Source organism: Peromyscus eremicus, chromosome 1, assembly GCF_949786415.1.
Source record: "Peromyscus eremicus chromosome 1, PerEre_H2_v1, whole genome shotgun sequence".
Taxonomy (NCBI): Eukaryota; Metazoa; Chordata; class Mammalia; order Rodentia; family Cricetidae; genus Peromyscus; species Peromyscus eremicus.
The window spans coordinates 58,774,902-58,799,997 of NC_081416.1; the positions used below are offsets into that span (position 1 = coordinate 58,774,902).

Here is a 25,096-nt window from a genome sequence, read left to right on the forward strand (position 1 = left end):
GAGATTTCATAGTCCCTCATTTCCCTATTTGTTGAAACAATTACTCACTCTGTAGCCCAGGCTGACTATGAGCTCATGGTCATCCTCCTGAGTCTGCATTCCAGTGCTAGGTGACAGGTGTGCACCACTAGAGAGAAGGTGGTTCTGGGAGTTAATACTGTCAGCCTGAAGGATCTAGAACCGCGTGGAGACAACGAGCCCCTGGGCACAGCTGACGAGTGTCTAGACTGGATTACTTGAGGAGGGAAGAACCCCCTGAATGTGGGTGGCACCATTCCATGGGCCAGGGTCCTGGGTCAGAAAGGAGAAAGCGAGCTGAGCACCAGCCTTCCTCTTTCTACTTCCTGCCTGTGGGTGTGACCAGGTGCCTCGAGCGCCTGGTAGACAGTAACCTTGAACTAGGGGTCAAAGTTCTTCTCTTTGAGCCAATGTTTGAGTCAGTTTCCTTGAGAACTATGATTAAATTTCTTTTCTTAAGCTGCTTTCTTCAGGCATTTTTTTTTCACAGCAATAAGAAAACCAACTAACACAGTAGTCAACCCAGCACTCATTAAAAACCCTCTAGAGCTGAGCAATAGTGGCTCATACCTGTAATCCCAGCACTCGGGAGACAGGGGCAGGTGATCTCTGTGAGTTCCAGGCCAGCCTGGTCTACAGAGCAAGTTCCAGGACAGCCAGAGCTACACAGTGAAACCCTATTCTATTATAATAACAAATATAATAAAACAAAAGCCTTCTGGCCATTTAGATGCTTAAAGCTCTCCCAAACTTCCGTTGCTTGTGCTTCTGCCTCCACTGTCTTCACTGTTCCATTTCTAAGTATCCTGTACAGTGAGAGTTATAAACAGCACACTACTGAAGAGAGCGGTGCTCTGTTGTCCTCCATCCCATCTGCGATTGGGCTAAGACCTCTGGGGTGGAGTCAAATAGTCAGCAAAGTGACAGGAGTGTAGGAGGCAGCTGAGTGAGTAGCAGCCAGTACCAGGGAAACATTAGAGCAGGAGTCATTGCTCCTGAAGTAGAATGCCCTAGTACCACCCTCCCACACCTTTCTTCCCATGGCATTCTATGTGAGTGTCCATTGGCCCGCTGCCCCCGATCCTGGACTCACCAATGAGGCTGGTGTTGAAGAGTGCCTCTGAGCACATGAAAGCCTCCTGCCCCATGTTGACCTCCTTGCCATCAGGCAACTTGAACTTTTTCTGGCAGGAGGGTGTTGTGGTTTTTGATATTTCCATGTCATAGTCCAGTGCCACATAGCAGTGTTTCTCTTTCAGGTCCCGGATGTACTCACGGTCAGCTGTAAGGTAAGGAAGACCAAGAAGCAGGGACACGTAGGGTGCCACTCACGAGAGTGGGCACAGGAAGGTAGTCCCACTCCTAGACAGCCACTGTGTCCATGCAACCCCTTCAGTGGGGTCTTGGCCAGGCTGTGGGCCAGGCTTTGTAAGGGCACAGCATGAGGAAACAATCCTCCCTTCATAGGAGGCACAGAGCTGGGTCTCTTCAGCATCGCCTAAGATGCAACCCTGCCATGTGTGATGTTTTGGGGGCCTACAAAATCCAATTCACATTTATTACCTGGGTGTTCTGGACCCCCGCCACTGCTGTGGAACAATAATCTTTATATACTGTAAATATGTATTACTCTCACTGGTTAATAAAAAAGCTGACTGGCCAATAGCTGGACAGATAGAAGTTAGGCAGGACTTGCAGACAAAAAGAGAGCACAAAGAGGAAGAAGGACGGAGTCTCAGGAGTCATGAGGAGATGTGGAGAGAAGCAAGCTGAACTTGCCATGTTGAAAAAAAAAAAAGGTACCACCACATGGCAGAGCATAGATAAGAAATATGGGCTAATTTAAAATATAAGAGCTAGTTAGTAACAAGCCTGAGCTATTACCTAAGCAGTTATAATTAATAATAAGTCTCTGTATGATTATTTGGGAGTTGGCTGGCAGGACAAAAAAGTCTGCCTACACCCCCCCTCCCCATGCCTGCTGATCCTCTGGAGGACTAGTTATGACCAGTGAGGCCCGTTGCCTGGAAAACCTGGCAAGTGATGCCCTTTTCCTTCCTAGGTTTCTGACAACAGGTTTGAAGCCCAGATAATGTCTTTTGATTAGGTTTTTATGTTTTATCTACTGTTGTCTTTGAGTTTTGACTAAAAGGGACTTTCCTATGTTGCTTACCTGGAGGCCTCTGTGGTCAGAAGTTTTCTCAGGTCCTGCCCAGCCCTGCAGATCTGTGGCCTGCTTATAAAATAATCACTCAGAAGCTTATATTAATTATAACTGCTCAGTCATTAGCTCAGGCTTATTACTGACTAGCTCTTACACTTAAATTAACCCATAGTTCTTATCTATGTTTAGCCACATGGCTTGGTACCTTTTCTCAGTTCTGCCTTGTCATCTTGCTTCCTCTGTGTCTGGCTGGTGACTCCTGACTCTGCCCTTTCAAGTGATTACTTTATAAGTGGCTGTGGGATGTGGGGCTGGGCCGGACCTGAGAAATCTTCCAACTACAAATGGCACCCAGATGTGGTGGCAAGAGTTTTCACCTAAAACCTGAGAGAGCTTAAGAAGAGATTATAAATGTAGTTAAGAACACCATCCTAGCCAGGCAGTGGTGGCACATGCCTTTAATCCCAGCACTCAGGAGACAGAGCCAGGTGAATCTCTGTGAGTTCAAGGCCAGCCTGGTCTACAGAGCGAAATCCAGGACAGGCACCAAAACAACACAGAGAAACCCTGTCTTGAAAAACAAAAAAAAAAACAAAAAAAAACCAAAACACCTTCCTATCTCATGTCACTCATGGTGGGCCACAGTACAGTGGCATGTCCCCTGGCCATGGTGGGTTCATGGTGTGTGGGCTTGAGCACAGCATGGTGGATTCCTGCCTGGGTACACAGAGCTGTCTCCCAGCTGCACAGCATGCTGCATGGTGGATTTAGCCTTTACTCATACAGACAAAAGGGTTTATGGGCTAGCTGCACACTACCTGATGGCAGCATGGATCCCAGAGTTGACGGGGTAAATGGGACTCTCCTGGGTACCCCCACCATGTTGAAAAGCTGAGATGGGCGGAGTCAGCAGCCCAGGCTGCCGCTTCTGTCCTAGCCACGCTGCAGTTTAAAGCAATAGATTCACAATAAGACAGATTCAGATGGAATGAACCTCTAAACAGTTTATAAAGAAATAAATAGTTTAAAAAAAATAAAGTCTTTAAAGAGCCAGTAAAAGTAATATAAAAATAATCCATGTAAAGATGGATATTACACAGAGAATATGGATTGTGTTATCTTTGGGATTTCTAACTGCAGAGAGACATTTGATTGTAAAGGCTGCTAAGTTAAACCAATATATACATATATAAGGTATCTTGACTTCAAAATTTGTGTCTAAGAATACGGTGCTTTGGAAAAGAGGTTCTACTTTTGTTTCCACAGAAGATGAGAATCTGTGGATTGCTTCTAGGCTAATATGGTCCTGATCAACCAGGACACTCTGAAAGGTCTCCAATGACAACATGGCCCAGATGGTCAACATCCAAAATCAGCTTCAAGGCAACTGGCTCAGACAATGCAGCTTCACAGTCTACTCCAGTCAGAATTTGATCATAATTCTTAATTTTCTCAGGACCCCTATTTGACTGCCAGTGCCCCTATCCAGCAGGAAGTAGTATGAGAAGCTATGTCCAAATTCTCAAAATATTTTTATAAATGTTTATTTTTATTTAAAGGAGGTTGATTATAAATGTAATATCTTTCTAAAGAAGAAAAGGAGATATTATAGGTATGATAGGATGAAAGGGTAGATTATTGAATCTACCTTTAAAGAGCAACAAGTTGTTTAAAATGTTTTATATTGCCATAGATTTCAGTTAATTTAAAGTTAATTTTGTTATACTGTATATATTTCTACTCTTGTTTAAGATATTATATTTGTGCAGCTCATTTAAAATTGTAATGTATAATTGAGAAATGCAGATTATTAGTCATCTATGATAATCAAACTTATAGTCATGTTAGTTAAAATTTCTAGGCATATATAGATATATTTCAATTAGGTAGGTAATCTTCAAATTCTTCAAAGACCTACAGAATATGACATTTAAAATGTTTAAAAAACTTAGGCTTTTCTGGACAATAAGACACATCTGCTCCTGGCAGCATCAATTACTTCAAAAAGGAAGATGGGCATTGAAGACATTCCATATAGAGTTTTTCTTCTTCTTGGAAAAAAATAGCCATTTGGACAAGAGGCTGCTCTTGCCTAGGCTGATGATAATATGTTGTATAAACTGGATGTGCAGGACCCCTAGGAAGGTGACCACTGAACTTTGCAAGGTGAGATGGTCCTTCAGGTTCCTGCTTTGCAGAAGAAACTGCCAGATATTCTACAGGACACAGAGAGAAGCGACTGAGAGACTCTTGGCCTGTAGGCTGAAGAAGGATGTCCCAACACTACAGAGGAACTTTGGATGACTGTCCAGACAGGCAGCAGACTGTCCTGTCTGTTGGAGCCCACTAGGTTTCCTAGTGGCTATACCCAGCAGGACTGCATAAGAGGTTGATTGGACCATGAGCCTGGGTACCAGGTGTTTGTAAGGGTCTAACTAGCAAGGGGGAGGTCTTTTGCTCCACCCCTTGACATTGTTATAAATAGCCTTTTTGAACAAAGCTCTGGGCCAGTGGATAAGGATTCAGGCCCACCTGAGTCTATCCCATGTTTTCTCTCTGTTTCTCTCTCTCCTCATTTCTAACTAAGTCTCATCCCTCAATCCTCAAGAGTTCCTGGGGTAAATAATAGTAGGGGCTGGTCTCCTACACCTGTCATTTCCAGAATTTTGGAAGTTCGTTACAATGTACTTCCTGTTTGCTTAGGCAATATTATATCCTTCTGGGGTCTCTGATGTAGTTGAAGACTAAATAGTTATAGCTATAATTTTTCTTGGTTATGATAAAAGATAAAGTAGATATGAAACCTTAGACTTACAAATATAGGATAGATAGAATATTTTCTTTAATTTTGCAAAATATAAATAGACTAGATATTATAACTATAATTCCTGCTTGATAACAATTTTATTATACATAATTTTGCTATGTTAAAGTTAAAACCTTCCTTTTTATTAGACAGAAAAGGGGAAATGCTGTGGAATAGTGCTCTTGTACACTGATTTAATAAAACGCTGATTGGCCAGTAGCCAGACAGGAATTATAGGCAGGGCAAGCAGACTAAAAGAAGGGAAGAGGAAGGGAGGAGTCAGGAGTTGCCAGCCAGACACAGGAAGCAAGATGACAAGGCAGAACTGAGATAAGGCACCAAGCCACATGGCTAAACATAAATAAGAATTATAGATTAAGTGTAAGAGCTAGACAGTAATAAGCCTGAGCTAATGGCTGAGCAGTTATAATTAATATAAGCTTCTGAGTGATTATTTTATAAGCATGCTGCAGGACCGCAGGGTGGCCAGGCAAGACCTGAGAAACCTTCCGACCACAGGCCTCATTGGCTCTTTTCAGCCTGCAGACTGCCACTTTCATTTGAATCAGCCTCCTCCATCTCCTTTTCCTCCAGCTGATTGGCTAGGATGGCTGACCAATGATTTCCTAGGGATCTACCTGTTCCCACCACTCCCTCCACTGCACTTGACTTTGACATGGGTTATGCTAAGGACCTGAACTCAGGCACCCATGCTTGCATAACAAGCTTTAATGGATCTCCTCTTTCAACTCACTCATTTCCTCTATCCCCTCCTCCAACTCTTCCTCCTCTACTTCCTCCTCCTTCAGCTCTCCTTCCTCTTCCAACCCCTCCTCCATCTCCTCCAGTTTTTCCAACTCCTCCATTTCCTCCTCCTCTAACTCCTCCTCCAACTCTTCCTCCCCTCCTGATTTCATTCCTCCTCTTATTCCTTCTTCCTCTCCACTTTTTCTCCTCCCTCCTTGTCTTCTTGTTCTTCTTCCCCTCCACCTTCCTCCCTCTTCCTTTTATTCCAGTTCCCCATCCCTCCTCCTCCTCCTCTTCTTTGTTCTTTTCTTCTTCTTCTTCTTCTTCTTCTTCTTCTTCTTCTTCTTCTTCTTCTTCTTCTTCTTCTTCTCCTCTTCTTCTTCTTCTTCTTCTTCTTCTTCTTCTTCTTCTTCTTCTTCTTCTTCTGAAGCAGGGTCTCATGTAGCCCAGGATGGCCTTTAACATACATGTAGCTGAAGATGTCCTTGAACTCCTAATCCTCCTGCCTCCATCTTCAAGCACCATGATTACATGTGTGTGCTGCCACTCCTGACCTAACCCAACCTCCTTGACCATGTCTCCTCCATCCTCCTTCTAGAGCCTGGAGGCCCCTCTGTTCCTTCCCTCCAACAAATGGTACCATCCGCTGCTCCTTTCTCTGTCCTTGGCTTCTGGAACTCTGCTGCATCCCAATGTTTCCCTCCTTCACTTTCCTGGATTGGGTTTTGGTGAGACAATTCTGGTTCATATCTCGCTTCTGTTATTTATTTGGCTAATTGGTTAATTAATACTTAGGCAAATTAATTATTCTTTTTTATTTTCCTTTTTGTGGTTTCTTTTCTTTTTTATTTTGTTATTATCCTTTTTAAACTTCCACTTCCTTCATCTGCAGGGATGAGTATAATCATCAGCATTTGGGAAGACAGATAGATGATGAACACATGGATCTTGCTAAGAGTGAGCAGCCAGGAACATGCAAGGACTCTGGCCTGACCAGTTTTTGCCATCCTTCTAATTGATGCTATTTTTTAGGGCTCTAGGGCTCAGTCTTCCACTCCTTGTCTAAGACCATAAAGGCCAATGGCCTATTGGGAATGACTGTCATGCACACTGTATAAACTAAAAATATAGCCCAGGATGAGGGCACAAAAGGGTCAAATATTATCCTGTCTAAGCCCTTAATGAAAGACCCAAGGCCCTTGCTGCTTATGGGGTACTTATCAACTCTCCTCTGTAACAGAATAATCTCACATACCCTCATGGGAGAGCTCCAAGCCAATAGGAGACCTGTTTCAAAAGAGGTGGGTAGCTGGAACCTGAGGTTGTCCTTCAGCCTCTGAATGCACACACACAGGTACATCTATACACACATGCACTGAAAATGGAGGGTGTTATACACAGCACTGGTTGGTGTATCTGAGCATAGTTGTTTCCTACCTGCACCCACTAACAAGTTCCCACTGTCTGAGAGCAGTTTCAGGAGATACGAAGTCAGGTCTTGGCCAGCTACATCCAGCTTGATGGTCGACAGTTGCAAAGGATAGCCATTCATAATAGGCACGATGTATGTCATCCCTTCTCCAGATTCAATAGTTGTCCCTACATAAGAGGACATTCTGTCATCATGATGTGGGTTACACAGCACCCCTTGGCAACTGTTAGTCCTGTAGGAAGGGATAGTGGAGGAAGAAATACAGAAGGGAAGGGAAAGGGGCCAAGGAGCCAGCTTCTTCTAAAGGACGTGAACTAGAGTGAAGGCTGACCACCAGGTTTGGATATAAGCCTGTAGGTTTTCTCACTAAATCAGACATGCAGTTTTACTAATAGCTGCCAAAGACCAGGGAGGAAGTGTTGCCTGTGCCTGGGTGGGCACTGCGACTCTCTGAGAGGTGCCCTGTGTTAGGAAAGCCTGAACACCATGCCAGAGGTGTGTGCTTTAGTTAGCAAGGTCCCCCACATGTGCTAGTTCAGAGAGGGTGTGACATGCTAAGGGGTGCACAATAAGGGGCCTACTGTGTGTGACACAGTGGCTTCTGGGGCGGACTGGGGTCGAGGAGGTTCTCCGTTCTCTCTTTTTCTTTTTTGAGCCTAGGGATCAAGAGCTGCACATTTCAATTAAGCAAAGCTGAGTCCTGGGGACCTCCTCTTCCAGCCATAACAGGGGACAGAATTGGTCCCCTCTCATCCACAACAGATGAAAATGACAAAATCTATTCCCAAGACATTGGCCATCACATACTGTACACCATGGTCCCTTGGAGATGGGAGAAGAACACAGTAAGCCATTGTCACTCATGACCGCAGACACAAAACTCCAAAGTGAAATTTTGGCAAGTTGATTTCAACAACACGGATTTTTAAAAAATTAAATGGCCTTTGTTCCACAGCTCAAAATCAATATTAATATGATTTCACCAATAGATACATGCTCTAGCTTCATTTATGTTGCTGTGATGAAACACTCTGACAGAAGCCACTTAGGAGAAAAAGAGGTTTATTTTAGCTTATAATTCCAGATAATAGTCTCCACCATATGAGAAAGTTAGGCAGGAACTTCAGACAGCTAGTCTTATCACATCCACAGTCAAAAACAGGGAAGCAAATGCTTGCCGGCTCTCTTCCTTGCTTGACATGCTCAGTCCATTTCCCCATTCATACAGTTCAGGACACTCTGCCTAGGGAACGGTACCACCTAGAGTGGGCTGTGTCTTCCCATACCAATTAACTTAGTTAAGCTAACCCCCCACAGCCATGCCCACAGGCAAACCCAATGTAAATCCTTCAATGAGGCTCTCTTCCCAGGCGATTCTAGATTGTAGCAAGTTGTCACATCTAACATCACTATGCCTAAATTGTACTTTGACAAAATCCAATATCTAGTCCTGATTAAAAGAAGAAATTCTCAGTAAATAAGAGCACATAAGAACTCATTTAAATTAGTGAAGAAAATATGAAACCCTCAGCTGATGCAGTGCTTAACACTGTAAGGCTGAATGATTTCCCTCTAAAACTGGGGGAAAGACAAAGATTTGTATCCTCACTGCCTCCACTCAGAACCTCAGGCCTAGGCAGTCAGTAGAAAAGAATGAAACAATTTAAAAAACAAACAACAAACAAAAAACACACCTGGCTTGGAAATAATAAAGTAAATGCTATTTGTCAAAATATGTTTACCACAGGGCTGGCCAGATGGCTTAGGTAGGTTAAGGCATAAGGCAAGCCTAATGGCCTGAATGCAATTCCTGGGACCTACATGACATAGAGAATCAAATCCCAAAAGTTGTCCTCCAACCCCCACATATACACCATGGCACACACTATAAATTAATTAATGTAATTAAAAATTTTAAGGATATATATTTGCCAGGTGGTGGTGGCACACACCTTTAATCTCAGCACTTGAGAGGCAGAGGCTAGCCTGAGTTTGAGACTAACCTGGTCTACAGAGCAAGTTCCAGGACAGTCAGGGCTACACAATAAGACCCTATCTAGAAAAAAAGGTGTGCGCACGCACGCACACGAGTTTAGAGTATTAAAATACAGTATCAATGTACAAAACTCAACTGTTATCTGTGCAATAGCAATGAGCAATCAAAAATGAGGAAATGACCCAGTGGGCCAGTGCATGCAGCATATGCATGAGGACCTGAGTTCCAAACCCTAACATCCATATAAATGCTGGGGATGGGGGCACATGTCTATAACCCTAGCTCTGGGTAGTTGGGGTTGGAGGATAGAGACAGGTTGGTCCCTGGAGTACACTGGCCAGCCAGTCTAGCCGATTGGTTAGTTCTAGTCTAGGTTCAGTGAGGCAAGACACTGCCTTCAAAAAAAAATAAAGCAAAAAAAAAATTTTTTAATTTTAAAAGAACAAAAAAATAAATAAATAAAGCAGACAGTTGTAAGGAAGGCTGTTGCTATCAACTTCTATCCTCCATGTGCACATATACAAGTGCACAGACACATACTTGCACGCATGCACACACAGCACACAGGAATGTGCATGCACACACGTTCACTGTGTCAGTCTTGTGACAGTTACTGGAGAGCAATCATTTAAAAGGAGGAAAGATTTTTTACTGATGGTCTATGCAGTCGGCACCCATGTTGAGAGGCTGAGCATCATGGCAAGAGCATGGGCTAGAACAGATGTACTCACAAATGGCAGACATGAACCAGAGAAAACAAAGACGGGGACAGACAGACAGACCCTGTCAGGGCATGCTGCCACAACCAACTCTCTCCAACCAGACCCTGCTCTCAGTTCCCATTGCCTCCCAACCACTGTGGAATTGTGACTCCATCAAAATGAGATACTCAGGATCAGTCACCGCCCGGAACCCATGAGCGATAGCCCCACAATAACTCAAGCCTGCAGGGGACATTTCACACTCCAACCATAACAAATAAATCTACTTTCAACAGCACCAGAACCTGTGAGATGAAAGACAGACCCGGCCTGACTCCGTGAGTCCTCACGCAGTGCCAATAGGGATCCAGAGACCTCCCAGACATGCCACAGTCCGTGGTTTCTAGACTAGATGCCTTTAAGATTCTGGCTCTTTCAAAACTGATTCACGCTTTCAACAGCCCCAAACAAAACCCAAAGACATGTGGTGCTGAGGGTTTGTTTGGTTGGTTTTTGGTTCGCTTGTTTTCAGGACTGACAAACTGATTCTAAAATCCAGGCAGGACCACAGAAGACCTAGCAGAGCCCACATCTCAAACTCAAGAAATCCAGAGGGTAGGATAAACCACCTCATTTCAAGACTCAGTATGAGCCACAGTCATCAAGACCATGCGGTATTGACCTAGAATCAAAAAAGAAAGAAAGAAAGAAAGAAAGAAAGAAAGAAAGAAAGAAAGAAAGAAAGAAAGAAAGAAAGAAAGAAAGAAAGAAAGAAAAGAAAAAAGAAAAGATTGATTGAACAGGCCAGGAGCTCAGAGGTCAGCCGGGGCATACATGGGAAAGTCACCTTCAAACAGATGCAAAGGCATTTCGGGGAAGGAAAAGGAATCGTGTCTCTTTCTTAGTTTATAATATGTGATTTTTATCACTTTGTGTGTGTGTGTGTGTGTGTGTGTGTGTGTGTGTGTGTGTGTGTTTAATAATGGCACAGAATCACAGGCTTCCCTGGAACAGCTCTATACTTACTAGTTCAGTCACATTGTCCATCCTCTGCTTCCTCCTGTCACCGCCCTGGACCCAAATAGGCCCTTGCTACTTTCTTACTTTTGAAAAAAAATTATTTTTATGTTATATGTATGGGTGTTTTTGCCTCTGTGTGTGTGTGTGTATGTGTGTGTGTGTGTGTGTGTGTGTGTGTGTGTGTGTTGACACCCCAAAGGAGACTGATCCTCCCTCCCTCAGCACTCATCCCTTGTCCACAGCTAAGAGAGGTCTTTTTAATAAACACCACAGGAACAACAACACATGTGTTTCATTCCTGTCTTACAGGATACATTAAAAATCCATCCAAATGGAACATAGAACAGAACATTAAGCTAAACTCTATAAATATCTAGAAGAAAGCAGAAAGCCTTTGGGGTCCAGGAAATGATTTTTGAATGTGGCACCAAACATGAAAACACTGATAAATGGGACTCTCTTGAAAAGACTGTGGGAAGGGAAGAGGAAGCTGGGTGGGAGCACACATGATGAAACACACTTCTGATGAAATTCGTTCGAGGAGGGCTGGAAAGAGAGTGGTCGAAATACACAGAATCTGCTAAAACACCTGAGAGCCACTGTCACTGACGTAGATACAAGAGGGTGTGCTCAGAGTCCTTGGCTCTGAGGGGAGCACATATTAAAGCAGGAGATAACACAGTGCCACTTCTATGAGAATGGCCACGATAAAAAGACTGGTCATCCAAGAGCTGGCAGGTGGGATGGTTAGTGTCACCAACTTGACAGGATCAGGAATCACCAGGAACACAAGCCTCTGGGCATGTCTGTGGTAGAGTTTCCAGGCTGCATCCATTGAAGAGGGAGGACCCACCCCTGAATGCTGGTGGCACCATCCCATGGGCTGGGATCCTGGGATGAACACAAAGTGAGCTGAGCACCAATGTTACCTCTGTCTGCTCCTTGACTGTGGCTGCAATGTGGCCAGCTGCCGTGAGTGCCCACAGCCATGCCTTCCCTGCCGTGACAGACTGCGCCCTCAAATGCTGAGCCAGACCATCCTTTCCCTCCTTAGCCGCTCCTGTCAGGTGTTTTTGTCTCAGCAGTGAGAAGGGCAATACAGCAGAGCTGTGGAAGAACCATGGAGAGCCACTGCTGTTCCAAACGCTACAGGAAGATCCACTCAAAGATGTGTGGATGTCCATAGGAGCTTCATCACAATCCCCAAAACCGGAAACATGGCCGACTTCCATCCCCAGATAAGTAGACAAAAGCTTGGCACATTCCTGACATGGAACCACACTACCATGGCTCAGCAAGAAGAGGAAGTGAAATATGGATGCCCGTGACAACACAAAAGAACCGCCACATAGTGAACAGTGAAAAAGCGACCCATGGCCGCGTGTTGGCGGCACTGTCCCATTCACAAAATCTAGAAAATCCAGGCGTTATCTCAACAGGTGGGAGGGGCAGAATGGCACAATGGGAACCTTGGGTGTGATTGTGATGGTTTGTGAGCACACCTATGTGTCAGCGCTCCTTAATAATGTTAATTTCATTCAGTAACACTTTTGCAAATCGGTTAAGGAAAAAAAAATGAGTCTACATTCTGGGAGCATGCTGTGTCACCAGAAGAAAGAAAGAGCCAGGTGTGTGTAAGAAATATTTCATTATGGTCCATTTTCAGAATACGGTGTATTCAGAGCTCACCAGAGGATCACAGGTAACGATGCGTTAGGCCCCTGTCCTCCCCAGTTAGCAGATGGCAACAGCTATTTTTTAGTTTATCTTAGGTTGAAAAGTTATAGTCTGCCAGGTGACTGAGCTGAGTATCTGGAGAGGGAGGGGATCTGGAGCTCCTGAGGACAGGGCATTGGGGAAGGGGACAAGGCTAAGGAGAGGATGATTTTAACTTTCTGGAGAACCAGCTTATGGGAAACAAAGGGCAGGGGTGTTTTTGCAATCAGGGACCATAAAAACCACTATTTGGGGACTTGAGCAGTTAAGAGTCTCTACTGCTTCTTCAGGGGACTCATCAGGTGATCCACCACTGCCTGGAACTCCAGCTCCAGGGGCCATGCTTCCGGTTTCTGAGGGCACTTGGTACACACACACATACACACACACACTTAAAAAACAATTCTTAAAAAAAATAAAGACCAGTTTTGCACCAAATCATCAGCCATTTTGCATTTTCTCCAGGGTGATACCCAACTGTACAGGTCAGAAAATAAACTGCCTGACTGTTCACTACTCTGAGTTCCCAGTGCTCTTATTATGAAGTGAGGATCATTGTGTGTCTTGAAGAACGTCCTTTGCTTTTTTTTAATGAACACTTGCACGTGTGCGTGTGCTTGTGTGTGTGTGTGTGTGCATGCGTGTGTGTATGCATGCGTGTGTGTATGTGTGTATGTATAGTGTTTCCTCAAGTGCCTGCCTATGTGTGGGGGTCAGAGGACAATCCTCAGGAGTCAGTTCTCTCCTTCCACCATATGGGTCGGGGGAATTAAATGGGGGCTTTAGGCTTGGCACCTTTACCTACTGACCCATCTTGCTACCCGCTCCTATGCTTTTATTTGTCAGGGAGAGGCTGCATGCTGTGGTGAGTATCCCCAGCCCCAAGAACTAGACAGTGTGGCTGGGAAGGATGGGGATCCCACAGGGCCACTCACCAGAGGTTCTGCCAGCAGCGTACATGGAGAGGACCCCTTGGTTAGCCATGTACAGGGCAGGGACGTTGAAGGTTTCAAAGAGGATCTGGGGAGGAAGATTGGCATGCTGGCCGGCCAGGTAGCACACACTGTCCGGGTGCTCATGAGTGCCTCTTGCAGCAGGCTGTGGATCCAGGGAGACTAAGCCCGGGGTGGCCAGCACTTATCTCCAACTAGCTCTGCTGGGAAGCGGTTGCTCTAGTTTCACTCTGCGGCTGCGATAAAAACACTCTGACCTAAAGCAACTTATGGGAGCAGAGGGTTTATTTGGTGAATACTTGCTGGCCATGGAGTATCACTGAAGGAAGTCAGTGATGCACCAGTGCAGGAACACGGGGCAGGAACCATGGAGAAACAATGCTTGCTGGTTCACGCAAAGGCTTATGCTCAGGCTAGCTTTCTTATACAACCCAGGACCACCTGCAGGAATGGTGCTGCCTATAGTGGGCTGGGCCCTCCTACATCACTTAACAACCAAGATAATCTCCCACATACGTGCACATAGACTAATATGATAATGGCAATTAGTTGAGACTTTTTTTCAGGTGGCTCTAGGCTGTGCCAAGTTGACAGTTAATGCTAATTAGGACACTGGTGCCCTGGCTCCTTCTAGATACTTCTATAATGGATGATGAGAAGGCTAGTTGGATCAGGACATAATGGTGAGACCCACCGGGGGCCCCACCTCTCCCTGGCCACTGGACAGGTGTCAGCATTGTGAAAGGGTTAGTGTTAAGATAAGGTCTGTGAGTTCAGATTGTCAGCATGCATTGGGGTGTATCTTCCTGTCACTAGGCACTGCAGTCTGACTCTCGCTTGACTGTCAGTCAAACGGCTAGTCTGACTAAGCCCTTCCCTTGTGCCAGCATCTTCACATTCCACAGACACCTTGCAACAACTGTACAAAATATCACCGCTGATGACCTTCATGCCGGAGGGTGCGGTCCCAGAAAGGGCTGCTTGAAACTGTTTATAGGAGTCGCTTTGCTGTCCTATATACCTGCAAGTATCTATCTAGACAAGTGATACTGAGTCAGGGGCTGAGAGGGGCAGGAGGTTTGTCCGAGGAGGAGGAGAAAAAGGAGGGGATAGCCCCAGCCATGGGAGCCAATCATCTACTTTTCTGATCGGACTAGTCTTGAACCTTCATCTCTATGTGTCTTTGTTCTGCTGGGCTCCACAGGGAGCACACCCGCAGCTCCAGCCGGTTGAGGTTGAGCTCAGCTGCTCAGCCCCTGCCTTCACAGTTTCTCACAGGCCTCCTTCCTGGCGTGCACACACCTTCTTGCTCGGTTGTCTGCTACAGTTGAGGAGGGGACAGGCAGTTATGTTGGGACAGTCTCATCCCTCTCTTGTCCCATTCTAGTTTGCTGAAAACCTCATGGATGTTGGATGCTTTTTGGGTGAAGCCAGCCATGCCCGGTCCTCAGGGGAGCCAGCTGTGGCCATTTCCATGATCTGACTGTCCACATTGGGGTGGGGGTCAGGGGCCAGTTTGGGGCTTGTTTGATGTGAGCTCACACCTGTGCCGTGATGGGTAGAACTGCGGTTTCCAGGTCTAGGTGGCCTCTGAGATGGGCAAATCATGCCTTGGCCCTGAGCCTGTGTATGAGGGACTGATCACTGCAGAAGATCCCACTGAGCTCCAGGGATGCCAGTCAGATGAGCCAACTTGGCCACCTGCTTTATTAGCTTTCCTGTGTCCTCTGTAGGAGAAGCTGGGCGTCAGGATGAGAACTCCGGCAGCTGGGGAGGGGGCAGCTTCCTGCAGCCACTGCACCTAGCCCCACTGAAGCTTAAGGAGGACTCTGCCATCTGTGCTCTGGCTGGAGCACTCACAGACAGGGATCCACCCTTAAACTCCACCAACCGACCACCAAGTCCATCATGGCAGGAAGGACCAGGATGAGGCCAGAGCCAGGGAACTTTTAATTCAGGACAGAACAGCAGCCTCCCTTCCTGCCTCAGCTGGCCCCATACCCCATTACCTGTGTCATTCTTGATTTAACATCCTTGCTGTTCAACGGTGGCTCTGTTATCATTACAGGGTGCTGCTCGGGGGAGATGTGGAGGGCCTGGTAGAAAGAGTGATGCCAAATCTGCAGAGAGGACAGTAGACGAGCTGTTTGCTGTCCAGAGACATGCTGGTTGTTATCACCCATCTATTCATCTATGTATCAGATACATCTATAGCTACCTAAGTCATCTTTGTCTTCTGTTTACCAACTAGTCTCTCTCTCTAGATATAATCTACTACTACCCATCTACACCTATCTGTTCATCTCACTACCTGTTTAACGCCTATTATTTGTCTGTTTTCTCTGTCTATTCTGCATCTGTCTCTGTGTCTGCATCCACCATCAATCTATCAATCTACCTTCTGTCTATCGTCTATCTACCTGTCAACCATCTACCTATCTAACTCAGTGGTTCTCAACCTTCCTAATGCTGTGACCCTTTAATATAATTCTTCATATTGCAGTGACCACCCTACCATAAAATTATTTTATTGATAGTTCATAACTGTAACTCTGCTACTGTTATGAATCATAATGTATATATCTGATATGCTATCCAAAGGGGTTGTGACCCACAGGTTGAGACCCACTTGTCTAACATCTATCTATCTATGCCTTTCATTTATTACCTAGCTATCCATCATCTCTGCTACATATTCTTCCATCCTTCTGACAAATCAGTACAGTTGAGCTCCAGATCTGTAGATTCTACATCTAAAGATTTAGCCAACCAAGAATCAAAAATGTTTGGAGAAAAACTGGGGGCATGGACTGTAACTCAGTTGCTAGAGTGTTTCCCTAGCCTGCACAAAGCCCTACGGTCCATCCCCAGCACTATATAAACTAGGCGTGGTAGTGCACACCTGAAATCCCATCACTCAAGAGGTGGAGGCAGAAGAGTCAAAAGTTCAAGGCTATTTTAAAGCACAAAACAAGTTGGAGGCCAGCCTGGGCTACATGAGACTCTATCTCAAAAAAATAAAATAAAATAAAATAAAATAAAATAAAATAAAATAAAATAAAATAAAATAAAATAAAATAAAATAAAATAAAATAAAATAAAAAGCTGTGCCTGCAGTGAACATATTCAGACACATTCCCTTATCACTGTTCTTTAAGCAAGTCAGTGTCCCATAATTTGTGTGGTGACGACACTGAGGATTTGTAGTCCTAGAGATGATGTGGAGCATATGGAAGGACTTGGTTGGCACCCTGCAAATACTGCCATTGCACATAGAAATCCAGTGGTTTGGGTGTCCAAAATGCCCCAGGACCAGACCCCATAATTCCAAAGGATGGCTGAATTGTAGACAACACTTCTGGATCACCATCAAAGCAAGATACAGTGTGATTCAGCCTCTGATGATACACCAGGCCTGAAGTTAGGGAATGGGGTTGGCAGGGATTGGCAGACCTAGCGCTATCTAAAGGTCCTTTGGGTCTGATGGGTGACAGATACATGCACCAAAACTCGGGGATGAGGTGGAAACACAGGTGGTTTGGGTGTCACAGAGAAAACCCAGCAATGATGGAAGTTTGCCACATAACAACATGTGCCTGCCCAGGACCGTGAAGGTGACCTTTGTTAGCCTCCATCCTCATTTTTAAAATGGAAGAAACCATCCACCCCTTCAAGGAGTGTGGGCCTCAGATGACAGTGTTGCCAAAGAGGCATGCTGTTCATTCCTGTCGTAAGGTTCTGTCCTCTGAGCCAAACTGCCATCATCTTCACTAGACGAGCTCTGTCTGCTTGTAAAAGTGTGTCAGGACCAGCCTGTGCACTGTTGACGTTCCCTCTGGAGAGGATGGGGAAAGATCATTAGATTCTCGCCTGAGTATCCAGCCACTCCTTCCAGCCATTTATATAACATTCTGCCCTAATTGCATGGTTTCTAGAGAGGCTAGAGTATACAGGCTAGGATGGCTAGGGGACAGCTCCATCCACTCAGCCATAGGTGTAATGGTTATTCTTGGTTGTCAACCTGATTGTATCTGGAATTAACTAAAACCCAAAAATGGCTGTGTTGTAGAATATTAGTTGAAAATGTGTTACATTTGTTTATGCTGTGTGTGGGAGGCCTGCTCCCACTTTTCCCAGGGTTCCTATAAAGGACAGAGAGGGATAAGAAAATATTAGTTAGAGAGACCCTGCCAAAAAGAGGAAAGACAGAAACACAGGATAGCTTCGGGAGTACCTGAGTCAATACCCAAAGGCCCCTTCTGCCTCTTCAAAAGGACTTTTTATAACAATGCCAAGGGACAGGGCAAAAGACCTCCCCCTTACTAGATCAAAGCACACCACACAGCCAAGTGTAGAGCCTTCCAAATACTTGGTAACCATGCCCATGGTCAAATCATCCCTTTATGCAGCCCTGCTGGGTAAATCAAACTCAGATTCTTGGACCCTGAGTAAATTCTCACTAGGAAACCTCTGTGGGACTCTACAGCTGTGGAATGTTTGTTTAATGATGCAAAGATGTGTTGCATTCTTTTATGTTGTATTTGTTTAACTCTGTGAAGCTGGGATACTTTGCCTGTCTAAAACACCTGATTGGTCTAATAAAGAGCTGAACAGCCAATAGCAAGGCAGAAGAAAGGATAGACAGGAATGTCAGGCAGAGAGAATAAATAGGAGAAATCTGGGAAGAGAAAATTGAGAAGAAAAGGAGGGGGAGGATGTCAGGGGCCAGCCACCCAGTCACCTAGCCATACAGCTAGACACAGAGTAAGAAGTAAAGAAAGGTATAGAGAAAAGAGAAAGATAAAAGCCCAGAGGTAAAAGGTAGACAGGATAATTTAAGTTAAGAAAAGCTGTGTAGAAACAAGCCAAGCTAAAGCTGAGTATTCATAAGAAAGAGTAAATCTCTGTGATTTATTTGGGAGCTGGGTGGTGGGCCCTCCCAAAGAGTAAAGAGTGAAAAAGACTAATTACATTGCTGGGAACAACTCTAAGGGACTTTTGCTTAATTAGGTCATCTAAAGTGGGAAGATCCACTTTTGTTCCAGATCTTTTGAGATGGGAAGATGCACCTCTAAGATGGGCCACACCTTCTGCTGGTACCCTATATAAAGGATGTGGAAGAAGGAAGCTTATAGTGGGACTTTCTTTGGACTGCCAGCTCCCAAATAATGACACAGAGACTTTTTATTAATTATGAAAGCTTGGCCTTAGCTTAGGCCCAATTAGCTCTTATAACTTAAATTAACCTGTTTATATTAATCTACAGTCTGCCACATGGCTTATTACCTCTCCTCAGTATTGTATGACCAACTTCCTCTGGGTCTCGCTGGTGAATTCCCCACTCCAGATTCTAACCCGAAGTACCTATCTCTGCCCAGAAGACTGTCCTATCATCTTCCTGCCTAGCTATTGGCCATTCAGCTCTTTATTAAACCAATCAGAAGGTACCTAGGCAGATGAGGTAAAACAGTGACATCTTCCCAATGTGATCAAACATCCTGCAACAGAATTGCTTTTGCCTGCTTCTCACTGGCAATCCATTCCTTCACTGGCATTAGAGCCTACTTCAGGATTTCAACATATACTGAAGACCAGCTGAGACATCCAACCTCAGGGACTGGACAATTACTGGATTCTTTGACCTTCTGTTCATAGGCAGTCATATTGGATTAGCTGGACCACAGCCTGTAAGTCATTCTAATAAATCCCCTTTCTATGTATAGAGAGATTAATTCTATAATTTCTGTTACTCTAGAGAACCCTAACTAATATAGTAGGGAAGCCATCATCTATGCTGACTGAAGGCATTCAGTGTGGCTGTTTTGGGGTCTCCCATGCTCTTTTGAGTAACCCCTCCCCTATGTTGTGTAAGTTAGGCCAGTAAACTCATTGGTTCCCCAATGTGAACTTTTGTTTGTCCTTAGAACCTTGAGAGGGGGTTGACATTCACACCTAGACTAGAGATCTGAGATGGCTGTGTCACTGCTGGCTCCTCTGGAGGCTTGTCTCTTTCGCTTGCTGATGTTGTCTTCCCCATCTTCTCACATGGTCATGCTCTGTAGATCTGTGTTCTGATCTCCTTTTCTTAGGCCACAGTCTCATGAATTAGGATCCACTGTAGAGGCCTCATTATAATTTGATTACCATTTTGTATTAAGAAAGGGCCTCGTAACCTAGGCTGGCCTTGAACTCCTGACTCTCCTGCTTTTGCTACCCTGGAGCTGGAATGGCAAATGAGTACCTCCACACAGCCCAGCTTTACTGGTCACTTGTAAGGGCCCTCGTCTTGGGGTGGATAACTCAGTGGTAAAGGGCACTGTCAGCTCTTGCAGAGGACCTGGATTCAGTTTCCAGTAGCCACGTGGTGGCTCACAACAATCTGTAACTCCATTTCCAGAGAATTTGATAACTTCTTCTAGTCTCTACAGCCACCAGGAATGCAGGTGGTGCACATAGACAGGACAGAAAAAACAGTCATATACATAAAACAAATACATATTAAAAAATTAAGCCCTATACTTGCTAGTTTTTTGTCAACTTGACACAAGCTAGAGTCATTAGAGGAGAGAACCTCAACTGATAATCAATGAGAAAATGTCTGCATAAGATCCAGCTATAGCCAGGCATTGGTGGTACACGCCTTTAATACCAATATTAGGCAAAGGCAGATGGATCTCTGTGAGTTCAAGGCCAACCTGGTGCACAAAGCAGTTTCCAGGACAATCAGGACTGTTTCACAGAGAAACTCTGTCTCAAAAACAACAACAAAAAACAAACAAACAAGATCCAGCTATAGGGCATTTTCTTAATTAGTGATTGATGTGAGAGGGCCTGGTCCTGGGTTCTATAAGAAAGCAGGCTGAGCAAGTCATGGGAAGAAAGCCAGAAAGCAGCACTCTTCCATGGCCTCTGCATCAGTTCCTGCCCCGAGATCCCTGCCCTGCATGAGTTCCTGTCCTCACTGCTTTTGATACTGAACTGTTCTATGGAACTCTGAGCAAAACAAACTTGCTTTTGGTCATGGTGTTTCACCAGAGCCATGGTAACTTTAAGAAAACCCATGTCTTCAAAGCATCTGAGAACAGAGCTTGTGACTCCAGTATAAAAACTTCAGGGACAGCAGGTGGTGGTGGTGGTACTTGCCGTTAATCCCAGCACTCAGGAGGCAGAGGCAGGCAAATCTCTGTGAATTTAAGGCCACTTAGTCTACAGAGTGAGTTCCAGGACAGCCAGGACTACATAGTGAAATCCTGCCTTGAAAAACCAAGGGGGAAAAAAAAACTTTGGGGACATATTGTGGCCACCTATAATACTTAAGCACACCGTAGGTTCATAACAAACAGTCCTAGTTGTCCCGTGTGAAGCTCCTGCCTTCTCTGTCAAGGGGAGGCCATGCAGCTCTCTGAGAGAGCAGCTAGGGACAGCTCCATAGTCAAAAGACCCAGGAAGCAGAAGACCCAGGAAGCAGAATGGTGTCTGAGAAGCCACAGAGCCAGGCAGGCATATTCTTTGATAGCTAGCCACTATCAGTGACAGTGACATAAGGTGCTGTTGTGGGGATGAGTGAGGGACAAGATGGTGGATAGAGGATGGTCCCTCAGAGATGATGGCATGTGGGTAGATGTTTGAAACCAATATTTAGAGGCTTAGGAAGAGCCAGGAGCAATGCCACAAAGGTTTGGGACCCCCCCCCCAAAAAAAAACCAGAGTGACTGGTGACAAAGGCCTAGTATCAGCCTGTCTACCGTGCTGTGTCCTCCCCCTGGCCTGGGAGAGTCAGCCATCATGCTATGGCTTCATGCACCTTCAGACAGACCAGGAGATGTTGCATGAGGGTGTCATCTTGGACGTGTCCTGTTCCTGATGGCATGGCTCTTTCTCGTGCTTGTTAGTTCTCAGGCCCTCCATATGTCTAGAAATGAGTTCAAGATGGACTATAGAAGGATTTCTGGCAGTTAGATTGAAAACCAGCATTCCTCGGGAACTTGTGAAACTCTTCCTGAGTCATTTCATTTCTCTTGCCTCTGGCAGAAGGGACATGACTCTCCATTAACATGTACTTATGATAGTATATCAAAATCCCTGTTGGCCTCCAGGCTTCCTCAGTCCCTACTCACAAATCCTTGTTATACATTTCAAAGCCGCCATGCTGGCCCTTCTCACCTCCCAAGGCTTCCCTCCCCCAGATGCCTGTTTGTTCTCTATATGGGTTTTCCCCTGCCTCCACTCCCTCTGCTATCTCTATCTCACTATCTCCACTATCCATTTTCCTCTCTCTTGCAGACAGCCCCAGCCACGTCCAGTCTATTTCTCTTTCTCTCTGTTCTAGATTCTTCCAGATGCCTCTGCATATTTTCTCTCACTGATTCACAACAAAAAAAAAAACCTTCCCCTGAACCATACCATGGAGCAGCCATTTTGGTAGTTTCTTTACTGCACCTCATCACATAGAGTGTCACCCTCTCCTTCAGGACCCAAGCTGTGCCCAGATTCTTGATCCACAGAAACCATGAGGGTGGAGGCATAAATCTGGGCTTGAAACTGACTGATGAAGCTGCATTAGTCCATTGCTATATCCAAGTTATGATGCCCAAAACTCCTCTGTGGAAGCCCCAAGACCCCAGTGTCACCATTTCTGGAATAGACTGCAGTGGGTGCTGTTGGAGACACTGAGAGGAGCCTCTACTGGAGTGGCGTGTCCCTGATCCAGTTCAGGTACTACACTAATAAAATGGGGAATTCTGAACCAAACACACACAGGAGGATGCCCTGAGGAGATGAGTGCAGAGACTGAGGTAACGCTCTCCAAGCGAAGGAGCCCCCAAACACTGTCAGCAAGCCTTCCAGAACCCAGGGAGCAGCCTGAGGCAGGCTTTCCCTCACAGCCTTCAGCAGCAGTCTGTACCAACAACACCTTGGCCTTGAGGGTTGCGAGAGAACCAATGTCTGAGAATTTTACTGCCATGTTGTAGGATTTCATTACAGCTGCCTCAAGCGCTTAGATCATGAGCAAGCAACAGGTCCTCAAGTGCAGGTGTTGTGGACAGCTGGTTAGACCGTTCACTGTGTGTTACTTCCCTCTGAGGCCAAGGACTTCTTTTCCATCCTTCCCTACCAGCCATGATGGCACAGGAACAATCATATCATCTTATAAGACAAGGGATCTGAGGGTCCCAGATGTCATGCCACACGTCCTGGTGGCATGGGCAGTAAGCAGAGGAGGCAGAACCGTAACAGAGGTCTCCTAACTAGGACCCCTGAGACTGTGACTATGGAGGGACTGAGAGCGACAATAGAGCTAGGCCCTAACAGCAGATCCTTTCCTCGGTGCTAAGTGCTTGGGTGTGATGGGCCCTCCCCCAGAGGCTGTAGCTAACCTTCTCCACATTATCCCAGTTGGCGATGGCTCCCCGGGTGATGGGGTGGTTCAGGTTCAGCTGTACCAGATTATTTTGGGCCTCAGCTCCAATGAAACAGTCTTCTTCTTCCGTCCCCACCAGCAGGTTCTGAAAAACATGGGCAGAACTGGACAGCCCTTGAGCGGCAGGCTGGGACTGGACTCACCATACCTGGCTCTGATCTATGGACATGAGCCAGTGCCCTGAGGATGCTGGAAGCTGGCACCAATCACTAGCCCAGACATTGAGGAGGCTCTCCAACCATGCACACTTTCAGCAGTGGTTTGCTAGCAAAGGGAGCCATTGCCTGCAAGGTCCAGAGCTGCTGAAGGTCACTATAAGGACACTCACACTGCAGGTATGGAAACTGAGGCCAGAAGAGAAAAGTTATTGGAGAGAAGGCACGGGGACATATCCTGTACACTTGGTCTGGAAGGCTTGATGGAGAAGGGCCTGCAGCATGAGCTAGCTCCCGGGTTTCAGGAAGATGGCCTACTTTCAAGGTGGATTGAACTTCCCATGGTGTCAGAGGGGCCCGGGCATCTACCTCAGTTCACCAAAAAACAGACATTAGGTTTAGAGCTGTGAAGATTTAGCAGGAACTTGCCTGGTTAGATGAGAAGGAGCAGAGTGGGCAAGGGCACAGACTGAGAGCCATCAGGCTATGCCCACACCTGAGTCTGAGCAGATGAAAGAAGAAAACAAGGCAGGTGGGTGTTTCAGTGTACAAGGAAGGCTGATTCGGCGAGCTCATGGAGGAACCCTGAGCCATACTCACTCATCAGAGGAGTCCAGGGTCTCCAGGATAAACTCATGCTTAAGCTAGATGGGAGCAGCAGTGTGCATGAGGCAGTATGCAATAGGGAAGAGGGACAAGGGGGTTGGAGGATATGGTACAAGTGTGACAGGACAGTCATAGAGCTGGGCAATGTTGCAATGCTGAGATGCTGCAATGCTGCATCGGTGCGTGGTACCATCTGTTATCATGCAGCTATGTGGTGGGACTATGCTACAGTGCTACAGTAGTGCATGGTACAATGGTACCTTGCTGCAATGGAGCAGCACAGTGATGCTATAAGGCTGCATGGGTGCATGGTGCCACGGTGCAGCCATGCAGCTGTGTGGCAATACCATGCTGCAGTGTTGCAGTGCTACATGGTGGTGCATGACACAGGGAGCATGGCACAATGACACCTTGCTGCAGTGGAGCATCACAGTGATGCTGCAGGGCTACAGTAATGCCACACTGCAGTAGAACAGTAGGTTTCTGAGCCACAGTCCAGCTGCACAGAGCTTGGTGCCCTGAGCTATCTAGTCCTTTCCACAGCTTTGGCCTTGGTCTGAGCAAGACCTCAGGTGAGCTGCTCACCTCCCGAAACCCCCATCCCCTTCTCGGTCAAGTGGAAGCAATTCCCTCTGGACCCTCTGCACTGCTGGAAGCATGTGGAGTGAGACCTCAAAGACTGAAAGACCAAGGGGACATGGCATTGCCAACGCTGTGCCTCTTCTGATGCTTTTCTGAGTGTGGTTTTCTGAGTGTGGGGATTGGGTCTGATGACCCAGCTTTGAAGTCACCATTTACTGCAAGGAAGTGGACAGGGCTGGGCCTGGCTCCTGTCCCTGGGTGGCCTGTAGGCCAGGACTGCAATGGAAAGAATGAATTTGTCCTTGTTCAGCCTCTCTGTTCCCTCCAGGCCTCCCTCCAGAGACTGACCCACTGCCCTTACACTGCCGGTCACCAGCCCTGGGTAGAAATCAGGGTCACAGATGAGACAGCTGAGTCTCATGCCTGGGAAAGGAAAGGAAAGAAAGAACTCTCCTGAACATAGGAGCCACTCCTGCTGCCTAGGGCGGGGGATGTGATTAATGGAAGGAAAGAAGACGGAGGAGACAGGCTGAGTAGAAGATTTGCTTATCATCTTCATGGAGAAATGGAGTTGTCCCATGCTACGACCCTCTATTTCATCCCATATAACTGACCCATAAGCACTGCTGGCCCCCACATGCTCTTTGCACAGTACTCCCCCTTAGCCATGGTTCTTCATTCAGGGGTTCTGTGAACCCATGTTCTGCAAACATCATCTGCCATGACTGCCTCTGCCACACGCACACAACCAACACTGCAGCATCTCTCGCTTAATGTAG

The 25,096-nt window shown here is 46.0% G+C and overlaps 1 protein-coding gene across 1 annotated transcript in view; it reads right to left on the minus strand.

Moving 5' to 3' along the window:
- LOC131911745 (uncharacterized) overlaps nucleotides 1-25,096 on the minus strand; it is a 28,646-nt gene that overhangs the window by 2,780 nt on the left and 770 nt on the right. The window contains exons 2-6 of the mRNA XM_059264056.1: nucleotides 22,931-23,059; nucleotides 15,563-15,673; nucleotides 13,536-13,620; nucleotides 7,173-7,334; nucleotides 1,112-1,300 (exon numbers count right to left, since the gene is read on the minus strand). Of these exons, the coding sequence (XP_059120039.1) occupies nucleotides 1,112-1,300; nucleotides 7,173-7,334; nucleotides 13,536-13,620; nucleotides 15,563-15,673; nucleotides 22,931-23,059 (676 nt within the window). The remainder of the gene's footprint in view (nucleotides 1-1,111; nucleotides 1,301-7,172; nucleotides 7,335-13,535; nucleotides 13,621-15,562; nucleotides 15,674-22,930; nucleotides 23,060-25,096) is intronic.